General features: G+C 34.5%; 1 protein-coding gene across 2 annotated transcripts in view; it reads right to left on the reverse strand.

Moving 5' to 3' along the window:
* The window catches only part of LOC148821849 (striated muscle preferentially expressed protein kinase-like), a 137,725-nt gene extending 116,568 nt beyond the window's left edge, over positions 1 to 21,157 (reverse strand). Inside the window, exon 1 of one of the 2 annotated variants that reach the window (XM_088930236.1) lies at positions 19,640 to 21,157. In XM_088930236.1, coding sequence (XP_088786362.1) covers positions 19,640 to 20,075 — 436 coding nt within the window. In that variant the 5' untranslated portion in view covers positions 20,076 to 21,157. Of the gene's footprint in view, positions 1 to 10,723; positions 11,724 to 19,639 lie in introns of those variants that run through there. The other variant, XM_088930237.1, reaches the window with a different exon arrangement.
* Positions 21,158 to 23,081: the final 1,924 nt, after the last annotated feature.

The raw sequence follows: 23,081 nt of genomic DNA on the forward strand, positions 1-23,081 counted from the left end.
TTAGCAAGCACTGGAGAAATAAATCAGGGATGCTGGCACTTGCTGGCAGGCACTGTGTACAAGAGTTACATCACCATGTCCATGCTTACACAGGAATGAGCTATCATACTAGCCTTTACAGGAACTGCGCTGCTGTCAGGGATTTGGTGCTGTGATGGCATTACTATACAGTCACTGCAATTATCCATTAACCCCAAAGCCCTGCAGATAGTAATTCAATAAACAGTACTACAGGAAACAGAATCATAAGTAATTTGTTTTCTGTCAGATCAAAGGGAAAGGGGAAAGTTGTGAAGAATGTATCTTTTTTCAGGTGTTTCAGAAATAAAGAAGCACTAGAGAGGTGCTCTCTCCTGGAAAATAAAATTACAAAAGATATCTGTTTATCAGTCTTGATGAATTTTATTCTTAACTACATAAAATGAAATCTCAAGCTTTGTCTTATGCATTTGTGCAGTTTGAATGAAAAGGCTCCAATACCTTTTAGGTTGCAGTGAATCCAAAAACAGGATAAGTTTCAATTATCTATAGAAAATTAGCAAGACAGAACATAGATTAAAAATAAATTATACAATAAAATATGCCGTTGTTGCTAGAGAGGGATTTTAAAGGTCTTTGAGAAGAACACTGAATAAATCATGAGCAAACAGTCAAATTACAGTATGTGCTCCATGTTAGCTTAAAATAATGATCACTGTATGAAACTTTAGAGATTTAACACTGGTTTGCTAGTGTTCAAGGTTATGCCTTACATAAACTAGGACTTTGAACTAATGTGATAAAAAAGGCGCTTTTACAAACCAAGCAGCTGTATATTGGAAATAGCTATTCTTTACTGGAAATGAAACTCAGTGTGAGAATGACATAATCCTGAAGACTGTCTTTTCATTCAGAATGGTTGCCTTTCCTCCTGGCATGACTCGACAACAGCCTTTGTGAAAGGAACATGGCTCTTCTTCATTAGATAATGTTTCTCTTTCAAACACAGACTTCCCAATGGTTAGTATTGGGAAGTAAACTCAATATTAGAATGTTAGATTACTCTGCATTTAACAATACAGAATTGCACATTATTTTTTCTTCACATGATCTTGTCTTAAATTACTGATGAAAATCGTGTAAAAAATTATATCTTGTTGGGTAATAAATATACTGTACTTACACAAAGAAAATCATATTCTGGGGAGCAAGGCACAGAAACAATGTTCTGACACCTGCAAGTATACAGTAAAGGCAAAAATATTTACATTTCTCTTCTTATTTCTATAATATGCAGATTTCTGTAAGTCAATAAGAAGACTGTCAAATGTCCATCTAAATTCATTCTAATATGCTGTAGTGAACATCTAAGTCATTAGAGAGATAAAAAAAGATATATACAGTATTTATAATCAGGATAAAAAACACATAATTGTATGGACAGAGAATTCTCGATGTGAATCATCTATAGGTATATTAATAAGTAGAAAGCAAAGGTGTTTTTATCCATGCAGACTGGAAAGACAGAGCCCCAAGCTTTGCAACATAGAAGCTCTCCTCATGGGAATTCTTTTACCAACATTAAAAATAAAACAGCCCCACGCTGACATAATGGGAAATGTAGATCTAACTGACAACTCCAGCTGCGTCCCTCAGCTCTCTCTCTTTTCCATTTTGTGCCTCTTCTTCTCTCCATCATCTTCCTTTTGCCTTTACTCCCTCCCTCTCTTCCACTCTTAGCCTGCTGAAGCATTATGGCTGGAAATCCTACCCCCTGCGCTCCTGGCACAGCTATTTTCCTTTTAGAGCTGTGTGACATCTACCAGTCACAAAGAATTTGTCATTTACAAAGAAGTCTTCTGAGACTGATTCCAAGGTGATTATTTGACCCCTATAATTTAATCAAGACACTGGTAGAAAGGGAACATTTCTTAACAGTCCTCATCTGTAAATGCATCTCTGATGCATGGAATGTATTTGGCATATTGCACTATTTTTCTAAATGCTAGAGTAGAAGTGTTTATATTAGCCAGGAAGAGAAATGGAGTTTCTCGGGAATCTGTTTTGGCTCCTCCAGTGGAATAGAGGTCTGTAGAGTTGTTCTACAGGAGGAGAGGAACTGAATATCTTTTGCTGACTAACACCTCTGTGATGAACTCAGTTTTTGGGGCTGAGTAAGCTTCTCCGATGGGGGACCAATGGTAGATCATTGGAGCCAGGAAGGATTCTGCAAGCCAAGGTCGACAGACCTCCCAAACACATACAATATGTGTAATCTGGTGGCATGCAGGCACAGTTTGTGGCTCAGAGGTCAGCTTTCTCAAAGCGGGATATAGTCACAGTAAATCTTAAGAGAATTTTCCCATTTTAATTTGAATGGTCCCTCAAGGGCATGGCCTGAAAGTCATTTGTGTCTCTCCCTCTAAAGTATGCTTTCAACAGTTATAGCTAATGCACGGAGTATCAGTGAAATCTTTGTTACCTGAGTCATCTACTTTATTAGCCCTGTCCAATAATTTAGTTCTACCCGTTTCCTGACTTCTGATTGGTCAAAGGTTTTCTCTTGCATTGGAGTGCACACAGATTAATGTGAAATAATTTAAAAAATAAAAACAAAACAACTTAAAAATCTGGAACCAAAAAGTATGCATCAGAATAAAAGCTGGTGTTGAACAGATGGCGGAATCAGAGATCTGATGACACTCAATCAAAAAAATGTGGATGTTGGCAAGAGTCACATGAAATAACAAACAAAAGTTTAAAGTGCATGAAGTGAATCATTCATTACAAATGAGACTTCATTTCAATTCTATATAAGTTTATCTGGATCATCTGTATTAATACTATGCCCTTAGTTTCTTTTTGCCTCTTCTGTATTTCCTCAAAACTCTGAACTACTTTGTAATTTTTAATATTTGAACAATTTACTGTCTTAAAACATAATTCTCATTTGACTCATTTACCAATATACTATATAACAGAAATCATTGTTTGCACATAAACATTTGCTGCCAGAATCTATGAAACTAAGCAACTAAACTAAACTTTCTTTCTAGAAACGTACAGTATAGCTTTCTCTCTAATTATCCAGGATATAGGTACTGGACCTAGTGAATAAAGAAACAGCATCTAAGAATTTCCCCCTTATAAATACAATTGTTTCGAAGGTCAAGAAGCAATGACATGTCAATTATTCAGATATAACCTGTTCCTTAGCAGTAGTTACTTTGGACTTAGACACACCTTTCTATAGACAAATAAAAAAGAGGAATATTTTTGTTTACATGGAAGTGTCTCAAAGTATAATGTTAAGTCTTATTGTTAAAAATTTTAATTAATTTAATTTAATAATAAATACAACTAATTAAAATTAAACTATAAACATATGTGATTCATTTCATTTTTTGATAATCTGATAATAAAACAATGTTTAACAATACAATTAGAGTGCATAATATTAATTTTAATCTAAATGTGAATATACCCATGAAATATTAAGAAAATAAATTCTATATTTCCTCTTAGGTAAACATGGAACACATTCCTAGATATATCTTGATCCTAATACTAAAATGCGTATTATAACTAATAAAAAACTAATAAGTAAAATTAATGTTAATTGATTAGATTTTTAAGCATTTATCTTTAATGTTAAATCTGTAAGTAATCTTATGTAATACACGTAAGGCAGAATAACCAAAAAGGCTTTGACACAAATTTGGGGAATCTAATAAGCTATGCAAAAAAAAATGCAAGTTTTCTGAAGAAAAGTAGTAAATAGAACTTTGAGGCTGGGACACCGTACTGCTTTGCTGAAATGATTTTGAGACCTAACACTAACAAGCCCAGCAATTGCAAGAAAATTAATTTGAAATTGTTACAACTAGCACAGGCTCTTTTCATTACAAATTCATTTGAACGCATTAGTCTATTCCCAGTCGGGTATAGGATTAAAAATCGAATTGCTTAATTCCTGGTTCTCCACCTGCTGATAATATATATTTCTAACATCTCTATATGTTATTGTGAATTCAATATTATCTTTAAACAAAAATACACACAATCCATCTATTAATCTAATATCTTATTTGCTAAACAGCACAATTATGATTCTAAGGTAAGGATAGCTTTCTATACAATGTAACATCACAATCTATGGGAAGGTGTTACATCCCAGTGTGTGTTCTCTGTGTATTTTTTCTGTTATGTCCACACTGCTGACCCTTGATTGTTCTCCCTTCCCCATTGGCCCACCATTACACCACTGTTTCAATATGATGTCATCATCAATCAGCTTCAGCCAATCACAACTCATTTTATTCACTATATAACATGGAGGCTTTCAGGAAGAAAAGGCCTTTCGTTTGACTTCGGTCCCATTTGGTTTTGGTTATCGCTTCGCTTCTGGTTATTACTTCGGCTTCGTTTGTTGGTTTGTTTTGCTTTGTGTGTGTGTATTTTCGTATTGCTCCGGCTTTGTTTTGTTGGTTTTTTTGTTAGTTTCTTTGTACTTTCGTTTGTTTGTGTGTTCATCCTTGTTTTGCCATTACCTTGCCCCAGTGTTACATGTTCAACTTTTGTGTTCTTTTGTACCCTGCTCCTGTTGATTACTCTTGTTTTCCCTTATTTGTATTCCTGGTTCACTTGTGTTTTTGTGTGAACTTTTGTATATAAAGTTAGTTTAGGTTGTTGGGTACACTTACACACTTAGTTGATTTTGTATTAGTACACTAGTTTAGTACGGGTGAGTGCCATTTGTCTTGTATGGTTTTTGGGTAGTCAGTGCAGGTTAGCTAGGGTGTTGAAGACACCGAAGACCGTGTGTTTCGGGTTTTCTTTTGTAGTCAGATTAGCTTTCCCTCACTGTCCTAGCCAGCTCCATTTTGTTTGTTATTTTCTTTCCTTTGGCACCACTCTAGTTCCTTACCCTTGTTATCACGCTTCCTAGTACCTCACCAAAACCCCCCTGCTTCCAAAAGAATTATCCTAAATGTTGCACTCCTTTACCCCTAGACACTTGGGGTCGTAACAGAAGGTGATTAATAAATAAACCAGCTAAGATACAGTAGATAGTGGAACATCAAGTACATGCTTAAAGACAATAATAAAGAATATAATAGGCATGGATCTCCATTAGAGACAGTGTATTTACAAATTAACAAGCACATGCTTTTTCTGTCAAAAACAGAATGAAAATAATTCTATCCTTAGCCTCTTATGCTTTATAACACTGAAATGCCCCCCTTTTGCTACTCAGCCAGTAAAATAGCCCTTAGAGAAACCATGCGTTACTTTGTACCATTCTTAAAATAAAACACAAATGTTTCTTGAACATTTGCTTCCAAGGGTGTAAAATGAAACGTATTTAAGGCAGTCAGTGAGGCAGCTAAAGTTACAAATATGGAACGGTGGAAGAAATAGAATTATATTTATTTTAATAACACAGAGTAACATTTGGGTTTAATTCTAAGGTAGAAACTGTTCATTGTCACCTGTGCTCCCACTGACACAACAAAGATAAATCACAACATTTGGCACACATTGTAGACTTTGGTACAGTACTGCATTAAAGAAGTTATACAGACCACATTCCCATGGGCAATAAAAGTACACGACTAAAGAACCTTTTAAATTGATTCCATGTATTTAATGTAAATTACATAGGTTACGCAGGAAGAAAGCTAGTTATCCATTTCAGGATAACCGTTCAGGGAACACATTTGAGCAGCATGCATCAAAGATTTCTCCAAGCCAAGTTCACTTCAGGCCATGATTACACTGACTTTGCATCCTTTTACACGGTTTCCAGGACTCTTAATCCAGAAATGCACCAAAAGCCAAGATCATCCTTAAACGAAGATTATACCTTCCAACAGGTTTCGATGATTTATTTTAGACCTACTTCATTCAGATTTCAGTTTTTTTACACTTATCCCCCAGATTTTCCTTTGTCTGGGCACCTTCTCACCTGTTCTGTCTTTTCTTACATTCTCTTTGTTTAAAACGCCTTTTATCTCTCTCCTTTATACACAAAGAACATTGTTTTCTTTCTTTCAACTTTTCACTGTGGAATTAACCATTTCCTGTTATTTTACTTAAGTATGTATATTCATATTTTTCAAAACCAATTAACTTCAGTCAAATTTTCATTATTAAACATCAGTCTGTGATAAATGTGTCATTATTGTAGCTTATGCATATTGTCAGTAGTTGCATTTTTTATTAAAGCTCATCATTGTACTAGCTATTAGAGTGAATCATAAGAAGCATACATTTTACAGTTTACCAAAAGGTTGAAACAGTGGCCAGTGTGCCTTAGCTTGTACCAGTGTTACACCATGCAAACTAAAATTAGGAATTATCCAGGGCGCATGACCTAGCAGACAATCTGCGTCAGAGGCAAGTCAGGAGCATGCAATGGGCTGCCTAGCTGTTTACCCACACTGAGGAACGGCAACAACTGCACACCTCATTCACTGGGGAAATCCCCAGCAGTTCATTTGCTGTGACCCAGGAGTGACATTGGCCTTTAAGCCTGTGCTGGGGAGGATAAGTGTCCAAAGACATTTCATGAAGATAGTCTCTCTTCTATGTTCATTAGAATTACAAAAATAAACACGACATTTAAATGCTAAGGCAAAGAGTCTTAAGGTTCAAAAGTAGGAATATATAAAAGCAGGATATAAACTGGAACCAAAATACACATTATAGTGTGTGACAATAACAAAAATAATGACAACACTCTTCCCAACCAAGAGCAACATGAGAAGTGAGCACCAACTTGATTCTTAAACACAGTTTAAGCATTCATCCTTCAGATTTAAAATGATGTTCTAACTACTTAGTCATTAAAGATCCTATAGGCATAGTTCATAAGACTAAGGGTTTTAACCCCAGTATGCTGGCTTTGCACAATATAGCATCCATACATTATCCCCTTAATTCAGATAATTTGCTGTGTAGCAGGGTAGCTGGAGTACACCAGGCAAAGGGTGCAGCACTATTGTAGATGTTGGGCCCCCTCTTATAATTAAAGTGCTTTGGGACCCTTTGGGGTAAAAAGAGCTATACCACTTTAAGCAATTATGATTATAATTAAATTAAACTGTTTTATAGACTCTCTACTGATTTAAAATTATAATAAGTAATTAAACAACTTTAAAATAATAATAAGAGACTAGCCCTGGGCATGATTAACCACAGCAGCAGAAATAATTTTATGTTGCTAGCTCTACCCAAACTAGGCTCTTTAAGGTTAACAGCCATATTAATCTTACTGAACAGCTCTTGAAAGTGAGTTTCAAAAGGGTTGTAGCCAACATGTTTGTCTTTATTAATTTCACCATGTAAAGTCAGAATGCTTGCAAAACACAATTTGCCAGGAGCTAAAATTTAATCTTAATCTGGACAATTAACCTCTAAAGAGCTTGCTTTTTGGTAACTTTCAAGTTTGAAAGTTTTACCTCTTGCATTTATGAAATACATTTAATTTTTCGTTTGTTCATTCATATTTCACATTCTTTAAATCTCACATAGCTTTAATCCTAGGATTCAGAGGGCTCAAGGAAAAAGTTCTAGATAAAAATGTTTGTACTCGTGAAAGATTGTTGTCTTTAGCGTAGTAAAGGCTTAGAGCCTACTTACACTGAACAGCTGTGCAGCATAAGGGATTTAATTGAACAAGGTTGATTGCACAATTAATGCAGAAAGAAGAAAGGTCGAGTCCCCAAAGGACAACAAGACGCAATTATTATTATTATTGTTGTTGTTGTCGTTGTTGACGTCTACTAATTCTTTACCAAAGAGACTTTTAGAATCGATCCAACATCAGATCAGCTAATATGATTAAATAAGGTGACCTCTAAATATTGTGTTGTTGCTCTGACCATAGCTCAAAATGAAAAATCACAGCTACTGTCTCTGTAGTGGATGCACTGACAATGTCAGTGCCTGCATTACTGAATTCTAGATGTTCTGGTTCCACATTAGCAGAATTCCTGTCTGCAAACGTCCATAAAACTCCTTAAAAAGTACCCCAAGCTTTGCAGACTAATCAAGAAACAGGGTCAACTCAACACTCAAAAAATTGAGTGTTAACATCGTGATTTCAAGTTTAAAAATCACCTGCGAAATTGCAGCATTTATGAAATTGCTACAGTAGTTTAACTTCATTTTCAGTGTGATGACTGTGTGGGAGCAGGGGGCGACTTAAATTGCTTCTCTTCTGATTACCTAAAATACAAAATTATGGTTCAGCTCCATTTGTTCAATGACTTCATAACTTGCAAAATTGATTATAATCGCTGCAAATGTATTGCGGCTAAATGATTCGAATGGAAGGTTAATGTTATTGTTATGTTAATGTACAGCTATACATTTTCTTTATTAACAAAATGCCTTCCTTTTACTAAGGGTATTATGTGTAATATACCCAATTTACTGTAAAATAATTCTTGTTCATCACTGTTTCCCAAAAATCTGTATTTGCAAAAAACACTCCTGAACAGAATACCTACACAACTCCTGTGGTTAAAAGTAACAGTTTGGGGACAGGGTAGGAGGATCAACCCCTTCGTTGTTCATTTAAAAGAAAGAAAAAAATAGTCATTAAAACTGTAAACCAAATAATTGCCTCGGATGCAACTAAAGTGACACATAAAGACTCATTTATTTTTTTCTGTCGTGTGCCCTGCAATGAACAGAATCTGCAACAGGAAAGCATTTCATTTAAACTATTTCTATGAGGGAGATTCCAACAATGGTACTGAACAAAAATACATAAAGCTTACAATGGAGCCATTTTGTGGCTGCCCTGTAGGACTACATTACTTTCTGTTCAGTCAAAGTCTACTTGGCCAACACAATCTGAAATATGCAGTCATTGTATTTGTAGAATATTGTAAAACATTTCTGCAGTTGCATATAGCCCACTTGTAATGTATTGGAATTAAATTGAATGTTAGACATTCACAGGAGGATTCCTTGGTTTTGTTGCACATTTCATTAAAACAGCTCACATAACTTGTGTAGCATAACTGAAATCATCAACTGTATTGTGGAAATCTGTTTTAAAAAAGAAAACTCACATGTTCCTACTTTATTGTCTACAAGACTACCATAAAAAGAATGTTTTGCTAAAAAATTACATTTATTTAAGTGGCTTTCTGGTGCACTTTATGTTTTGTTTTAACAATTATAAAGGTCAGATTTCTAACTTTATCTGGGCTGAAGGAAAATTGGAACCAGAGAAGTCTTGTTATCTTGCATGTCCTATGAATAAAATTACTCCAGAATACAACTTTTTTTTAATCTCAGATGTAGCTTTTCCAATTAGGATTAGTTACACTGACGGTATCAGTGATGTAGACACCTGTTCAATAGATGCCAGACATGGGCCCACCAGAAAGAAAATAATACAGTCTGAAATATTGCATTATTGAAATACAGTACATTACATTTCATTACATACATGCATTACCAGTCTTCACTTGAGCAACATGTAGATTATTTAATAAATGTTAAATATATTAATTAATGTGTTGTTAATTAATACATTGTCTGCAACTTATAAGACCTTATACAGAGGTAAATTCAAAGTAACCTATAATTTCAGAAAACAAAAAAGGAAAATGTTTACGTTTCATGTCCTCAGAATCGAGGATAATAACACTTATTTCTTTCTTTATTATTGCTGTGACTTCAGCAATGAAAAATTTAGACTATTAAGACTGTTCACATAACAATTTCCTCATCATAAGAACACTAAAGTAACCGATCTATTCCAATTATATAACTCAGTATTAGAATATTGAATTCTGCATAGTGGTTAGTTTATTAGTTCTTTTAGTTTTCAGCATGTTTTACAAATATGTCACTGTAATAACAAAGTACATGGTTTCTCTCATCTTGAAAGTTAGAAGACAAGAAGAGACGAATCCTATGTAAAATCTCCCATTTGTTTCTGATGAAACAACATACTCAATAATTGATGCTGAATCTGACACATTTTTTCAAACTGCTTAATTTCCTTAATATCTGTGGCATGAATATGGCAATCACTATTTCAAATATGTAAAAGGGAATACTTAAACCTCTTGGGAGATGTACAGAAATAAAACTCATTTCATTCCAGTAGTATTTTGATAATGCATTTGGAAACAACATCCTTAAAAACGCTTGCACCTGTCCTGTTATTAAAAATTAAGTCTCCAGAAATAGACTTTATTTTCTATTAGTGCACTGAAATGTTGTCTTCAGTTTTATGTACAACACAATATTTCATAGCTAAAGTGATTAATATAGAAAATATTGATATTTAATTTCACAGCAGAAAGTAGAGACATTTTTGCATAAATTATTTCTGGTTTTAAAAATTGTCTTTCAAAGAGATTAATGTAATAAACTCTTGCTTCGATACCAACAAATTCCTCATTTGTTAGTTTCAAATGAACTGTCTCTGAGAAATATTATTTAGCCATATCAAAGGGACACAAGCATACTGTTTTTACCTGTTCTCTGTACTTTACAGGTCAAATCATTTCTCAGTGATAAAGCAAGCCAGGTACTCATGATTAATGACCACATTCTTTAACCTTACTGCAAGGATCACAAATTCTCTTGTGAAGCTGGAGCAGCAGAGTCATTATATATATATACGTCATCACAACGTTCTCCCTTTGGCCTTCAAAATGATCAAGTTAGAATAAAACAATAACACAGCACGAAAATACACATTTCAACTTACCTTTGATTTATTTTGTTGCAGTTCTTGTTGTTGTTTCTACTATAAATCATTCTTATAAAAACATCACCTTTTGAATCAAGTAATGGTTCCTTAGATAAAAGTTTTGTTTGGGTGATTTTTCTCATGAAATAAGAAGATGCTGATGAATTTAGAAAAAAAATCAATATCAAGTACTATTTTTGACTCCTTAGTCTTTGGGTTTCTTTACTCATTCCAGTGCCATGGTATCTGTGCCCCTAAGGCCCCTTTATCCTTGTTTCTCGGCTGATAGCTGATGTGTCAAATGGTCTATTTCTGGTGGCACATTATACACCCTCTTCACTACCACTCAGTTGTCCTGCCTTTAAATAATAATGCCAGATTACATGCAAGACTGCCGCTACCTTTATTTGTATGGATAGCAAAAAAGGATAAAACAGAGCCTATGAATCAGCATTTTGCAAAAATATTCTGGAAGACTCATAAAGGTACTACTATATATTATTGTATGATGATGAATATCTATTATAATCTATTATATTTTAAGCAAGTAGAAGTGAAATACACAATAAGACATTTGCAGAAAGCCAATAACACAAGACTAAAATACAGTATTTGCTGTGAACGTGGTATTGAAATCTTTTTCTAAACAGCTGAAGCACTCAACTAATATGTTATTGGAACTGATTTTCGGTGACCTGTGAATGAACTGACTATGAAAGACCATACAGAGACATCAAGCTGATAGTGAATGAAAGTGATTGAAATATGGTAAAAAATATTTTCAATCCATATACGTTTTTAAAACCCTCAATAGTATTATGTATTACAGTAGGTATTGTACATTATGGTATGAAAGGTATTAGTAAAGTCACCTTGCAGGACTCCTTCAGGACTCCTTCAGTAATGTGAAGGTATGTAACCAGCTGTGTAGCCATGTTGTTGAAATGAATTCCCACAGATCCTTAAGAAGCAGCTAGATGACAACCTTGAATCAATAAGCAGCTAGCAACCAAATGAGCAAGATTCCCTCTTATTTGTGACCTCTTTATAACCTTATGATTCTGGGATAATTTTAGAAAATAATTCAAATAATACATTTTTGCAAAGATAAGTATCTCTAATTTGTAAAATGGCACATTATTATTGTTTTATCACATTTAATTAAACCCTAGAGGTGGTTACAAAGCCGAACCAGAGTGTCTATTTCAGCACCTCCTACTGTGTCTTGACAAAATATTCATGTTTCAGCAACTGAATGATTATCATTTCTAAATTAAACCTGTTCATAACAGGTTGCCCAATAGAATCTGACAGTGTCTAATTATTATTTTGATAACCTCTTTTTACAAAGTATTAGTAACATATCAAAGCTGGAAATGAAAAAAAATATATAAAAAACCCCTCACTAGGCTAATTCTTTGTGTAATTCTAGAAGCCGCATGGAGAATTGATTCTGAGGTTTTCCAGAAAAATAAAGTTTATTAAATAATATAAAATCCACACAGTAGGAGCTACCACATCGATCCTTTGATCTACAATCATGATACCCGTGTATATTCTATTATTTAAATTAAATCTTTGTAATTTGTAACCCCCTGGTGGACCGGAGAAAGGGGTAATGTGGTATATGAGTTGGTTATATTATCTTTCAAAGGACTAGGGATTGCTGTAACAATTAATTTAAATGTCTGGAGAAGGCATATACCTAAAGAAAGCTCAGCAGCTGAACATTGTATTTTTCTTCTGTACTACTTTACAGCATGGATTCAACCTCTTCCTTTTCTTTCCCTTATCTTAAATATTATTATTTTTTATTTCTTATGAATACCTGGATGCTATGCAGAGTCTCAATATGCAGCAACATCATAAAACTAAATCATATAAACAATACAAAAACAATAAGATATTCTGATAAAAAGAAACTAAAATTGTCTGACAATGCCACTTGTAAACTCCTAGTCCATATACAGTATATGTATATAATAGTAATTTCAAATTACTTTGTGTGGACATGAGCATGAACTCTGAGAATAAATATTAATTGACTAGATCACTAAAATACCATTATACAGTAAGTTAATTGAACATACCTTCAATAGGACTGTTCAATTTTCCCTCCCTGCCTTATGAGCTCTACTGAGAGCATTATTTGGTCTAGAAAATTCAAGCATTAGTGAAGTCCACACCTCACTGCTGTTGCCTCAATTCATTTAACAAATGGAATTCCAAAACATATTTGCAACTGCCTCTTTTTTAAATGTTACATTATTACCAATGCTATTAATTGTTTACAAATATATGATAAGAGTTCAAAAACACAAATTCTTAAATCAAGTTTTAAATGATGACCTAGCATAAGCAATACAATAAATTGTATTGCTTCAGAGAACACGTCAGGGCTGTGAAGATTAAAGATCTCTCCAAGCCCATTGTTTCTCATTTCACCTCTGACGGCCATGACCACTCTAATCTCTCCGTCTGTGTTCTCAAAGACGGTTTTTCCGAACTCATACATCAGAAAGACTACCGAAACCAAAATTATCATGCAGCTAGGATCACACCTTCCCCCTTCTCTTAACGACAGACTACTCTTCTTCTAAATTTTCTCCATTCATTGGAGGTTTCATTTCACACCTCTACACCTATTCTGACTTCACAACTCTTGATTGGCCACTCAGTCTGTCCCCTGCTCCCGCCTCTCACTCCTCCTCTCTCCCAGCCTTTGTTCTCCCACTACATTACCTTTGCCTACTGCCTTGTCTCTCTCACACCTGAAGAAGGCTCCACGGCCGAAACGTTGTGTTTTCTTTTTTCTTTTTTTTTCAGCATGGAATAAACCTATTACTTGTTCCTATACAATAAATTATATTGATGTTGTTCTTGAAACTTTTAAAATGACTGGTATCCTTTTAAAATATTCAGATGTAAAATTAATAATAAATAACACTATGGTTGTAGTGTGTTTGAATATCACATTAATCTTTATGACAAATTCTTGCTCCATTACTAACTCTGACTGACCAATTTTGTCATTTTATGTCCCTAGAATAAGGATTTCTGACCTAAGTAAAAACTTAATGTTGCCATAGAGCTTTCTTTTCATAGAATTTCAAGGACTTTTGTAAAAGTACAGCTGAACCTGAGCACCGTAACTGGAAACAGAACACATAAGAATATGAAATCATGTGCATGAAGTCTTACATTTACTAACAGGTAGATAGTATTCATGATATTGGGGCAGTTTTCTTCTTTTTATGCACATTTTATGTATTTATTAATGTATTGTCGTGTATTAGTATCCGTGTGTGTGCGTTGCTGAGTTATCCCGCAAGGTCAGTTTTCTAATAGCCATCAAAGAATCATTTTGTGACTTACTGGTACAATTAATAATTGTCCCAGTAAATGCACAAAACTCCTACAAAGTATATAAACTATGATATGTAATGAGATACTTTAAAAACAGAAGACAATAGAAATCTGTAACACTTATTGAATGTAAAGGTTTACACTGTACTAAACCAACATTCTAAGACTTCATTTATGACTATACTGTATAAGAAGCTAATGGTAACCTGCATATTGAAACTACGCACAGCATCCAGGTGTTCATAAGAAATTATTTCAGGAAAAGCTTGACTAGAGAACTTAAGTTTTTATTCAAGCAGGAATACATTTCTTAAATTCCTCCTTTAAATGTGAAGGCAGTGGAAACTCAGTTTGGGCATCTCTCCAAAAAGAAGCATTTTTGTAGGTAGAGCTGTACACATGACAAGTAACTACTTCTATCATCAAAGCTCTACAATGCTTAATGCTGATAGAATACTCCAGGGTACTCAATTCAGAATTTAATGTAACCATGATGTCTAAACCTAATCAATACCAAACTAGTCAGACAGGAACATCTCACTATAGGAACATTCTCAAAATATTGTTTTGACAATACTGGAGTGAGGTTTTGCCATCGAACAACATTGTTGGAGACCCATATATTGAAATTACAAGTGATAGGCACCACTGCAGTTTTATGTCTGTCGGTTTATAATTTAGAAAAGGACTGCCCACTATTGGAATTCTGATATGTCAGGAGGCAAGGGGACTAAATAATCAATGTTCTTTTTTAACATAATGCACCCATTAACATAAGATATTGTACATAATCAATATATATGCCATTATATTAAAATGTTAAGTAAACCTCAAAGGTTTTACTACTATGTGGACTTTCCACATTAGTAAAAAGTTCACAGCAAATCCTTTCAGAATTCCAGGTGCCTTGTTTATTTTTAAATAAAAATACAAATCCTTGTCTAGTTAGAATGAAACACATTTTACTTGAGAGAAAAAGAAATGTGCCTTACAAAAATGTGGTTGATCAGGCTGTGTTACAGAAAGAAGCAGTTAAGCTATTGTTCTGAGGAGGATGTTGTTGGTTGTGTACCAATAAAACAGTTTTACTGGTCTCAGAGGATTTGCCATTGCATTTGCTTGAAAATAAAGCAGTACAGAGCAGTATGCAACTGAAAAAGAAAACCAAGCAGCAGTGTTAGTTTTCTGAGGTGACAATAAACCTGCTCAGCATAATCTGCAGGCTTAATTAAATACACTGTGTGCAGTGTAATGAAAAGAAATGTAAAGATTTCTAATGCTATTTAAATGTAATATATTCTAATTCTGTTTTACAAAATTACAAAATGAAAGAATAACATATTCTGAAACACATTTGGAAATACAAAGAAATTGTTCTTTAAATGTATTCAGGTATATTTACTTATTTTTGGCAAATATTGAGGTATGCCTGGACATTAATTGATCTTAAAACTGGCACGAATAGACATGAATAGAATCTGTCACAGTTAATCATAATTCAGTCTCATTGTCATAGTTCTATACATTTTAAAATGATGATATGCGAACATGCCCTCTGAGATATCTGAAGCTATCATCATTCAAGTCTGTGTGCAGTATACTGTAGCTCGTTTTCAGTGCACTCAGTACAGTGCATGCAAACAATGAGCAAGGTAAAATAACAATTAAGTTTCAAGTGAGATGAGGCTATCTGACACATTTTTGGTTGTAATTTATTTAACCAAGAATCTCATCCTACCATTTCTGAAAAGGACTGCAGAGTCGACTTCAACTACTTCTGTGTATTTTTTCTCCAAAACCCGCAACTCTATATGCACTTTCTCCTTTAAATCTTTAAATAAATTCAAATGGCTAAATTCTATCTGAGCCTTTAAAGCCTGACCTTCCTAAAGTTCTTCCTCGATTCAAGCAAATTCTCCCTACTTCATCTGCAGCATACTGGGGTTACTGGCATATACTGTAAAAGCTACAGCACATCACCCAGATGGGTGCTGTACTGTACTTCAGTAGTGGATGACATGGGTTCCCTCCAGCGCTTTAGATTGAAAAGGGTTACGTGAAAGCAGGTAATTATTATATTGTAAATGCACATAATTAGTACAAGTGTAAATTTATTTTCAATTCCCCTAAACACAGTCAAAATATCAAAAGGAGGTGAGGATGGAAAGCCACCAAAATAAAAGGAAGTGGTTCCACCCTTGTCCAGGTCTTTACTAGCAGAGTCCTTGTCTCTCTACAAAAGTAAACCTATATTTAGCAGTGATGTCTTTCACGGTAACAGGAGCGCCTGTGGCCTATTAACATGACAAAAATCTGAGGCCTGGCACATTCCTGTGTATAAATAACCAGAGAGAGAAGGCAATCAGCGTTAGAAGAGAGAGACTGAGAGGGTAAAGGCAATCACTGTGAGTGACAGAACAGCTGCTCCCTGTGTAGTCAATGCAGGGAATTGAAACATGGGGAATTACCTTTCACAAGAGGAGAAACTGAAGGGACAGGCCGTAAGAGGGCAAAATAAAAGCTACAGTGTAGTAGGGGGAGGGGGAGTGCACATTGGTGAGCATTTTAAGTGCATAAAATATTGCAAAAAGTTTAAGAACTGTGGTAACGTACCTAAAACACTAATCAATGTAAAACCTAAAAAATGCATTTTGCCGTCAAACATTTTTATTAAATACAACTGTTATCTCACACATTTTAAAACTACTGTATAAGCTATAAGACAACAGAGACTAAAGAGCTTTTTTCCTCTTGATGTTAAAACATTAGTTTTAGAGTGTTTGTTAATGGTAGCCAGTATGATAACTAGAAAGATTTTCTGTAATTTAATTATATTAATTTAATTTTTTATTGAAAACCCCTCTGTGCTTATGCTTATTTCCTAAAAATAGTATTTTAATATAACAAGAATTATTGTGAAATATAGATCAATTTCTCTCTTCATCCTCCACACCTGGAACTATATCCTTTCCCTTCCACAGAGTTTGACATGTCTGTCTATTATCATATACATCTGTTTCTTATATATTGCAAACATATTAGAAGGATCAAATTTAATCAGCCATAGGGTACATTTAATTCAACAGTATGGGTATTGTGCATGCAGTATTGCATTGAGATTATTAATAAATTGCATTGAGGAATTTAAAATTGCACAGTTGTTTCAAAATGTTTCTAAATAAAAATGCAATGTTGTTATTAATATTGTTCTGCTCTTCTTATTGTTTCTAAAAACGTTTACATTTGAATCGAGTATTTTTTGTCAGTTGTCAGTCCCTTTCTGTTCCAAATTGGGATATTAGGGTAAAAGGGTATGGGTAAAAGGGTAAAAGTCCTAAATTTATATCAAAGTGTGAAATTAAAAAAATATATAAATGCAGTGGAATTCATAACAATATATGTAGTAAAGGAAAGATCAATGTAATGTGGGAGAGTAAGAACTGGGCCTTAATGCTGTTGGGAATAAAAGCAGAAGATAAAGTTGCTTTCAGTATATTTTAGGACTTTTAATATCCTTATTAAATATTAAAATAAATAATTGGAAATATGATCAATTTAGAAGCAAATACATAGTATTGTATATAACATTTCCATTTCATTTCAAAAGCTGATCACGTGGTAGCATAATACAGATCTAAGATTGACATTCAAAATGAGAACTTAAATGTCAACATATAATAGTTATAATAAGAAAAAATTGAGAGGAACAATATTTGCAAAAGACTGTCCTTTAGTTTTAGATGCGTTATTTGGATATTTATGTTACTGTGAAGATGGTTATGGAGTCCTTTCTTTTTAATTACTTTTTTAAAAAATCATACCAACTATTAAGTGAAAAATTGTGAAACAAAAATCTTGAATGGCATTAGTCATCTTTAAGGGATCCTTCCTATTTTATGACATTAAACATTAAATCATTTTCAAGTGTAAATGTACTTCTTACACTCTACTTACAAACTACAAATGGTATTACAAACCTAAATCCTAACAAAAAAATCTGCTTTCACTAACCATTTACTGGGTTTTACTTCAATGTCTTCATTCACTACAAAAATATAAATAGGTCAAAATAAATATAAAGAAAAAACATTGGAACAAGTCATATTGATGTAAATTTATAATATGGTTGGATCTTGATATTTTTCATTTCATAACAGAATTGAATCATAATCTGAAAATTGCTGTCTAGGAAGTTTCCAGAATGCAAAGATGATTAGGGGATATTTGAATGTGTGATGAGACAAATTATATGGCATATACACTGTAGTGTTAAAAGATAAAACAAAGTGCCAAAATCTTTTCCAGTCACCAAACTAATTTATGTGGGAAAAGAAGACTCAACAAAGAACAGAAGAATTGGGAATAAGATATTGTTACACTTTTACTTCAACTTCAGAGTTGATATCAGAAAGATAACAAAAAGAAGGAAGTTAAAATTAGAATTGAGCAGAGTTAGGGAAAATGTATGTCTTAAGATGTTAGTCTGTTTACTTTGCTCATTATCAACTATAATGAATTTTTGATTTACCATTTACCACCGTACAATTTCCTTCTTCAAACCAAAGCAAAGTAATGATACCTAACAAAACAACACCAGATAAACTTAATCCATACGTTAAGGTTAGTAGGCCTTCATTTATGCATTTATGAATCAAGGGATTCTGTTATTTCTTGGGAGTTTTTGCTGATAACATGATTCAATCCATGCGAAGATACTGTATATACTTCCTACTTAGGTGTAACTCTTTCTGAATTCCCGAAGATGTATATAGCAAACCTCAGAAACCATCAATTTGTAACACTTGGTTCCATAAAAACCTCAAAGTTATCTGTGCCCTACTCTGGTATCCACGTGCCATATCCATATGAAAATTTGCATTCAGCAGCTGGATTTTAGGTGGAAATAGACATCTTAATTCAGGATTACAGTTGACACCATAATTCCATACGGTCCTACCCAGATTAGCACTGTGGTTAACTATCATAAAGACACGTTTAACAAAGTGGCAGAAGATGATACAGCTACTCCATCTTACTGTGCCTCCCAATGACCCACCATTTTAAGAGACACAACCAGCAGTGGTTACCAGTTATTTAAATCAATATTGCTTTACAGTACTTTATCCATCCATTATTAATGCACAATACAGAATGAAACTAATTAGTATTTAGTAGTAAATGCTGATACTAAATTTTAAAATACAGTACTACAGAGAAATAAAATCTTTACTGTGAATTAAATTGCAGAAGAAGTGATCCAGAATGGACAGGTTTGTTAAGTTTGCCTTATCTTTCACACAGAATTAAGACTCTGTAAACTCAATGCAGAAACAAAACATAGTCTTCAGAAGGTAAAAGCTAGAGCCATAGTGCAGTGAACCATTCCAAACAAGTTTTTGTCTGCACCTTACACACTGTAGGCCTTATTTTTAATAACCTCTGAAAACGCAAAAAAAAACATTTTTTTAAAAACTGTTAAAAAACATATTAAAAAACAGTGGACACACTAAGAGAAAAATAGTGAATAACCAATACTGATTAGAGATAAATGTTGTCTTTTTGAATTACCTTCCAGGTCCATGACAGCAAGGACAGCGCTGGTTCTTGCCTCTCCCAGCGGGTTGGTCGCTATACAGGTGTAGAGCCCAGCATCACTGAGCTTGCAGTCCCTGATCCACAGCCCTCCATATTCCTGGTTATCCATAGGAAGCAGCATGTCGTTGCGGTACCAGTGCAAGTTAGGTTGCGGATCACCTGCCACTGTTACTTTCAGACGGATGTCGCACCCCGTTCCCACAGCTGCATTTTTCATCTTGCGGAGGAAAACCGGTGGTGTTCGGTAAGAATACTCATCTGAGCCTCCTAGCTCTGGTACCACCTGATCCGGAACCACTTTGGCACGTTTCGATGGGATGCCAGGACTAGGGGGCGCCACTCCTATCCGCCCCCGGGCTCCCTCCTCCCCTGGCTTCTTCAGGGTCATCTGGACTTCAGCCTTTCTCATTGTTGGAATCTTCTTCTTTAAGTTCTTGTAAGCGCCCCCAAATCAATTATTTTACTCTTATTTTCTCACTATTCCTTTTACAACTTTTTTCCAAAATCTTTTAAACAGTTATTATTTTGGGCCTTGAACTTGTGCCATTCTTTTTAGTTTACCATTATTTCTTAGCCTGGATTTTCTTGGCAAGCAAAAGAGTTCATCAGCAGGCAAATCCTCTAATTAATGGTGGCTTTGAGAATAATTTTATATTTGAATTCAAGTATTCCAAAACTTTTTGTGTGAGTAAACTACAATTCAGATGCAAACTAGCTTTTAAAAATTCATAGTTTTAAACATTTTTTGAAACTTTACAAATAACTTACAGATGTATCTCTTCAACATAACTTTAAAAAATTCTGGTTGTTTTCTTCATATTCAATCCTAGCCTAACAGTCATGCCTCCAGAATTGCAAACTTGAACCTCTGCATTACATAATGCCTTAAAGGTCAGTCTTTTAGAAAGCAAAAAGCCTGTTTATGTCTCCAAAATAATGCCTTATTAGATCAAGCCTTAGAACTGCTAACATGTGAGTAATAAATAAACGTATTACCTTAACGTTACTACAGCCAAAAAGCTTTGGAATACTCTTCACCTCCTAGAACAGTTCAGATAAAGTGATTAGAAAGAAAAACAAAAGGTTTAATCATTAGCCAATTAAAAAAGATACAGCCCGTCCAGTTTCTCCTAGTGAAGCAAAGTTGATGGTATTTTTAGTGCAAGTCCCACTGGATCATATTGCATTAGCAACTTCCTTGTATTGCCTTTTGGAACTGCTGAGGTCTGCTTTACACCCTTCTGTGTGGATCTTCAAGGTCTTAAGGGACCTGGGGAGTCTTATACAGTAGCTTCTTGGTTGCAACTTCTTATGCTTCCGGTATTACCAAATTAATTTGCCTTTCATAAATGGTTCTGTCTCTGTAGGCATCTAGTTCTATTGTGCCTACGGTGTCCACACTTTCTTTGAGTATAGCTCTTGCAGTCACACTCTCTCTCCCTATCTAGTTGAGTCCCTGGGGAGGTGATTGTTGAGTCCCCTAAGCCTTGAAGTGACAGCTGCTCACTGATCAGTCACATTCTTTGGACAGTAAAATTCTTCTTCCTCCTACCACCCCCTCGGACATCTAGCCAACCAAACAACCCACAGTGTGCATGTGAGACTGCAAAAGGAGGGAGGGGAGATTAAGTTCTGATTCATTTGTCAAAGATAGAAGCCAATCAGGAACCTGCAAACATAACTTCAAATGCATCAGGTGTAAGCAGAGGGCAGCCTCCAATCTCCCCTGGATCTTAGTGCAGATCAGTCCTTCCAGCTATAATCTAGTAGTATTGATATCTGTCCTAATCGCTGCGTATGTCATAGTATTTTAAAGTTTAGTTGTTTGGTTTAATCAAAAAATAGAACATAAAAATGACAATAACAATATACACATTCAGTCCATGACAAAAAACAGTATATAACATGCAACTGATCAGTGTTTCTAATCAATGCGATAAAATAATGTATAAAAGGAAAAAAACACTGTTTGCTATTTTAAAATGAATACACTGAAGTGTGAAGTAGGGAAACCACAGTTAAAAGGGGGGATTAAACACTATGTACAGCATAAAATAATTCCATTTCTACAATATGTTAATGATATATTTTTGTTGACAAGAAAAAAAAAACATTTTTGAAGATCTCAGAACACTGGAGATGAGGACACAAGGATTAGGGAAGATGAAGGAAGCATCGATTTAGAAAATTTAAGAACAATTTTGATTGTTTAAAAATGTAATTGTATGTACAGTGACTTGTACAAGTATTCAGAACTAGGAACAGTTTTTGAGATTTTGTTACTTTAAAGCTTCCAGGTATGAAGTAATCTCATTGAAGTAGCCATTATCATTTGTTTCGTACATTTACTCCACATTTTTAAAAAAAATCAGAAAGAAAAAAGTACACAGATAATACAAAAGAAATGGAAAAGTCATGATTGCATAAGAAAAGTATTCAGTCTTTTTTCAATATTCAGGTTTTTTTTAGTTGTTTTTTTTCTCTTTAGGTTTTTCTGACATTTACAGTATCTTATCCATAGAAGTCTTCAGTTTGAAGATTCAGGTTTTGAATAAAATGTTACGTGTCTAATACGTGCGTGCATTAAATTTTGAATACATTCCAATGTTTACATTCATACTAAGACATTTCCATAACATAAACGCTTGATCCTAAAATTGATATTATTGTTAAAATAACTTTTAACCATTCATCTTCATAAGAAGCAGTTAAGCTGTCTGTTTGTCGTGTGATATCTGATATACCCACTTATGACACTTACATTAAGCTCATTTTACACTAAAAGGCTAATATTTTAATTATGCAAAGGAACAAGTAATAGGTTTATTCCATGTTGAAAAGAGAAGAGAGAAAACACGTTTCAGCTGTGAAGACTTCTTAAGGTATGAGAAAGACAGGGGAGACAGCAAAAATTAAATAGCACAGAAGAACAGAAGCTGGGAGAGGGGAGGAGGCAGGAGAGGCAGAGAGGCCACTCAGGAAGTGTAAAGTGGAGAGGGGTGAAGAAAGGTGTGAAGTCAAAACCTGCATGAGAATAGAAAAGATTACATGAAAATAAGTCGGTCATTGAGAGAAGGGGGATGGTGTGAACCTAGTTTCAGGATGAGTTCCTTTTCTGTTGTTTTTCTGCTATGGGAGTTGAGAAATTCTTCTTTGAGAACAGAGACAGAGAGATCAGTGTGATCATGGCCATCTGAGGTGAAATGAGAAACTATGGGCTTGGAGAAATCTTTAATCTTCACAGCCCTAACATGTTCTCTGAAGGTCTCCTAGTCTCCTTCCGGTTTCCCCAGCGTAGATAGCTGGGCATTTTTTGCAGGAGATACAGTAAATAAGGTTGCTGGAGGTACAGGATGTCATCTGGGTGATCTGGAATTGACCTGAGGGACCCTGAATGAGCGTGTTGTTAGATATG

This window comes from Atractosteus spatula, chromosome 13 (assembly GCF_055471065.1).
Source record: "Atractosteus spatula isolate fAtrSpa1 chromosome 13, fAtrSpa1.hap1, whole genome shotgun sequence".
NCBI classification, from domain to species: domain Eukaryota; kingdom Metazoa; phylum Chordata; class Actinopteri; order Semionotiformes; family Lepisosteidae; genus Atractosteus; species Atractosteus spatula.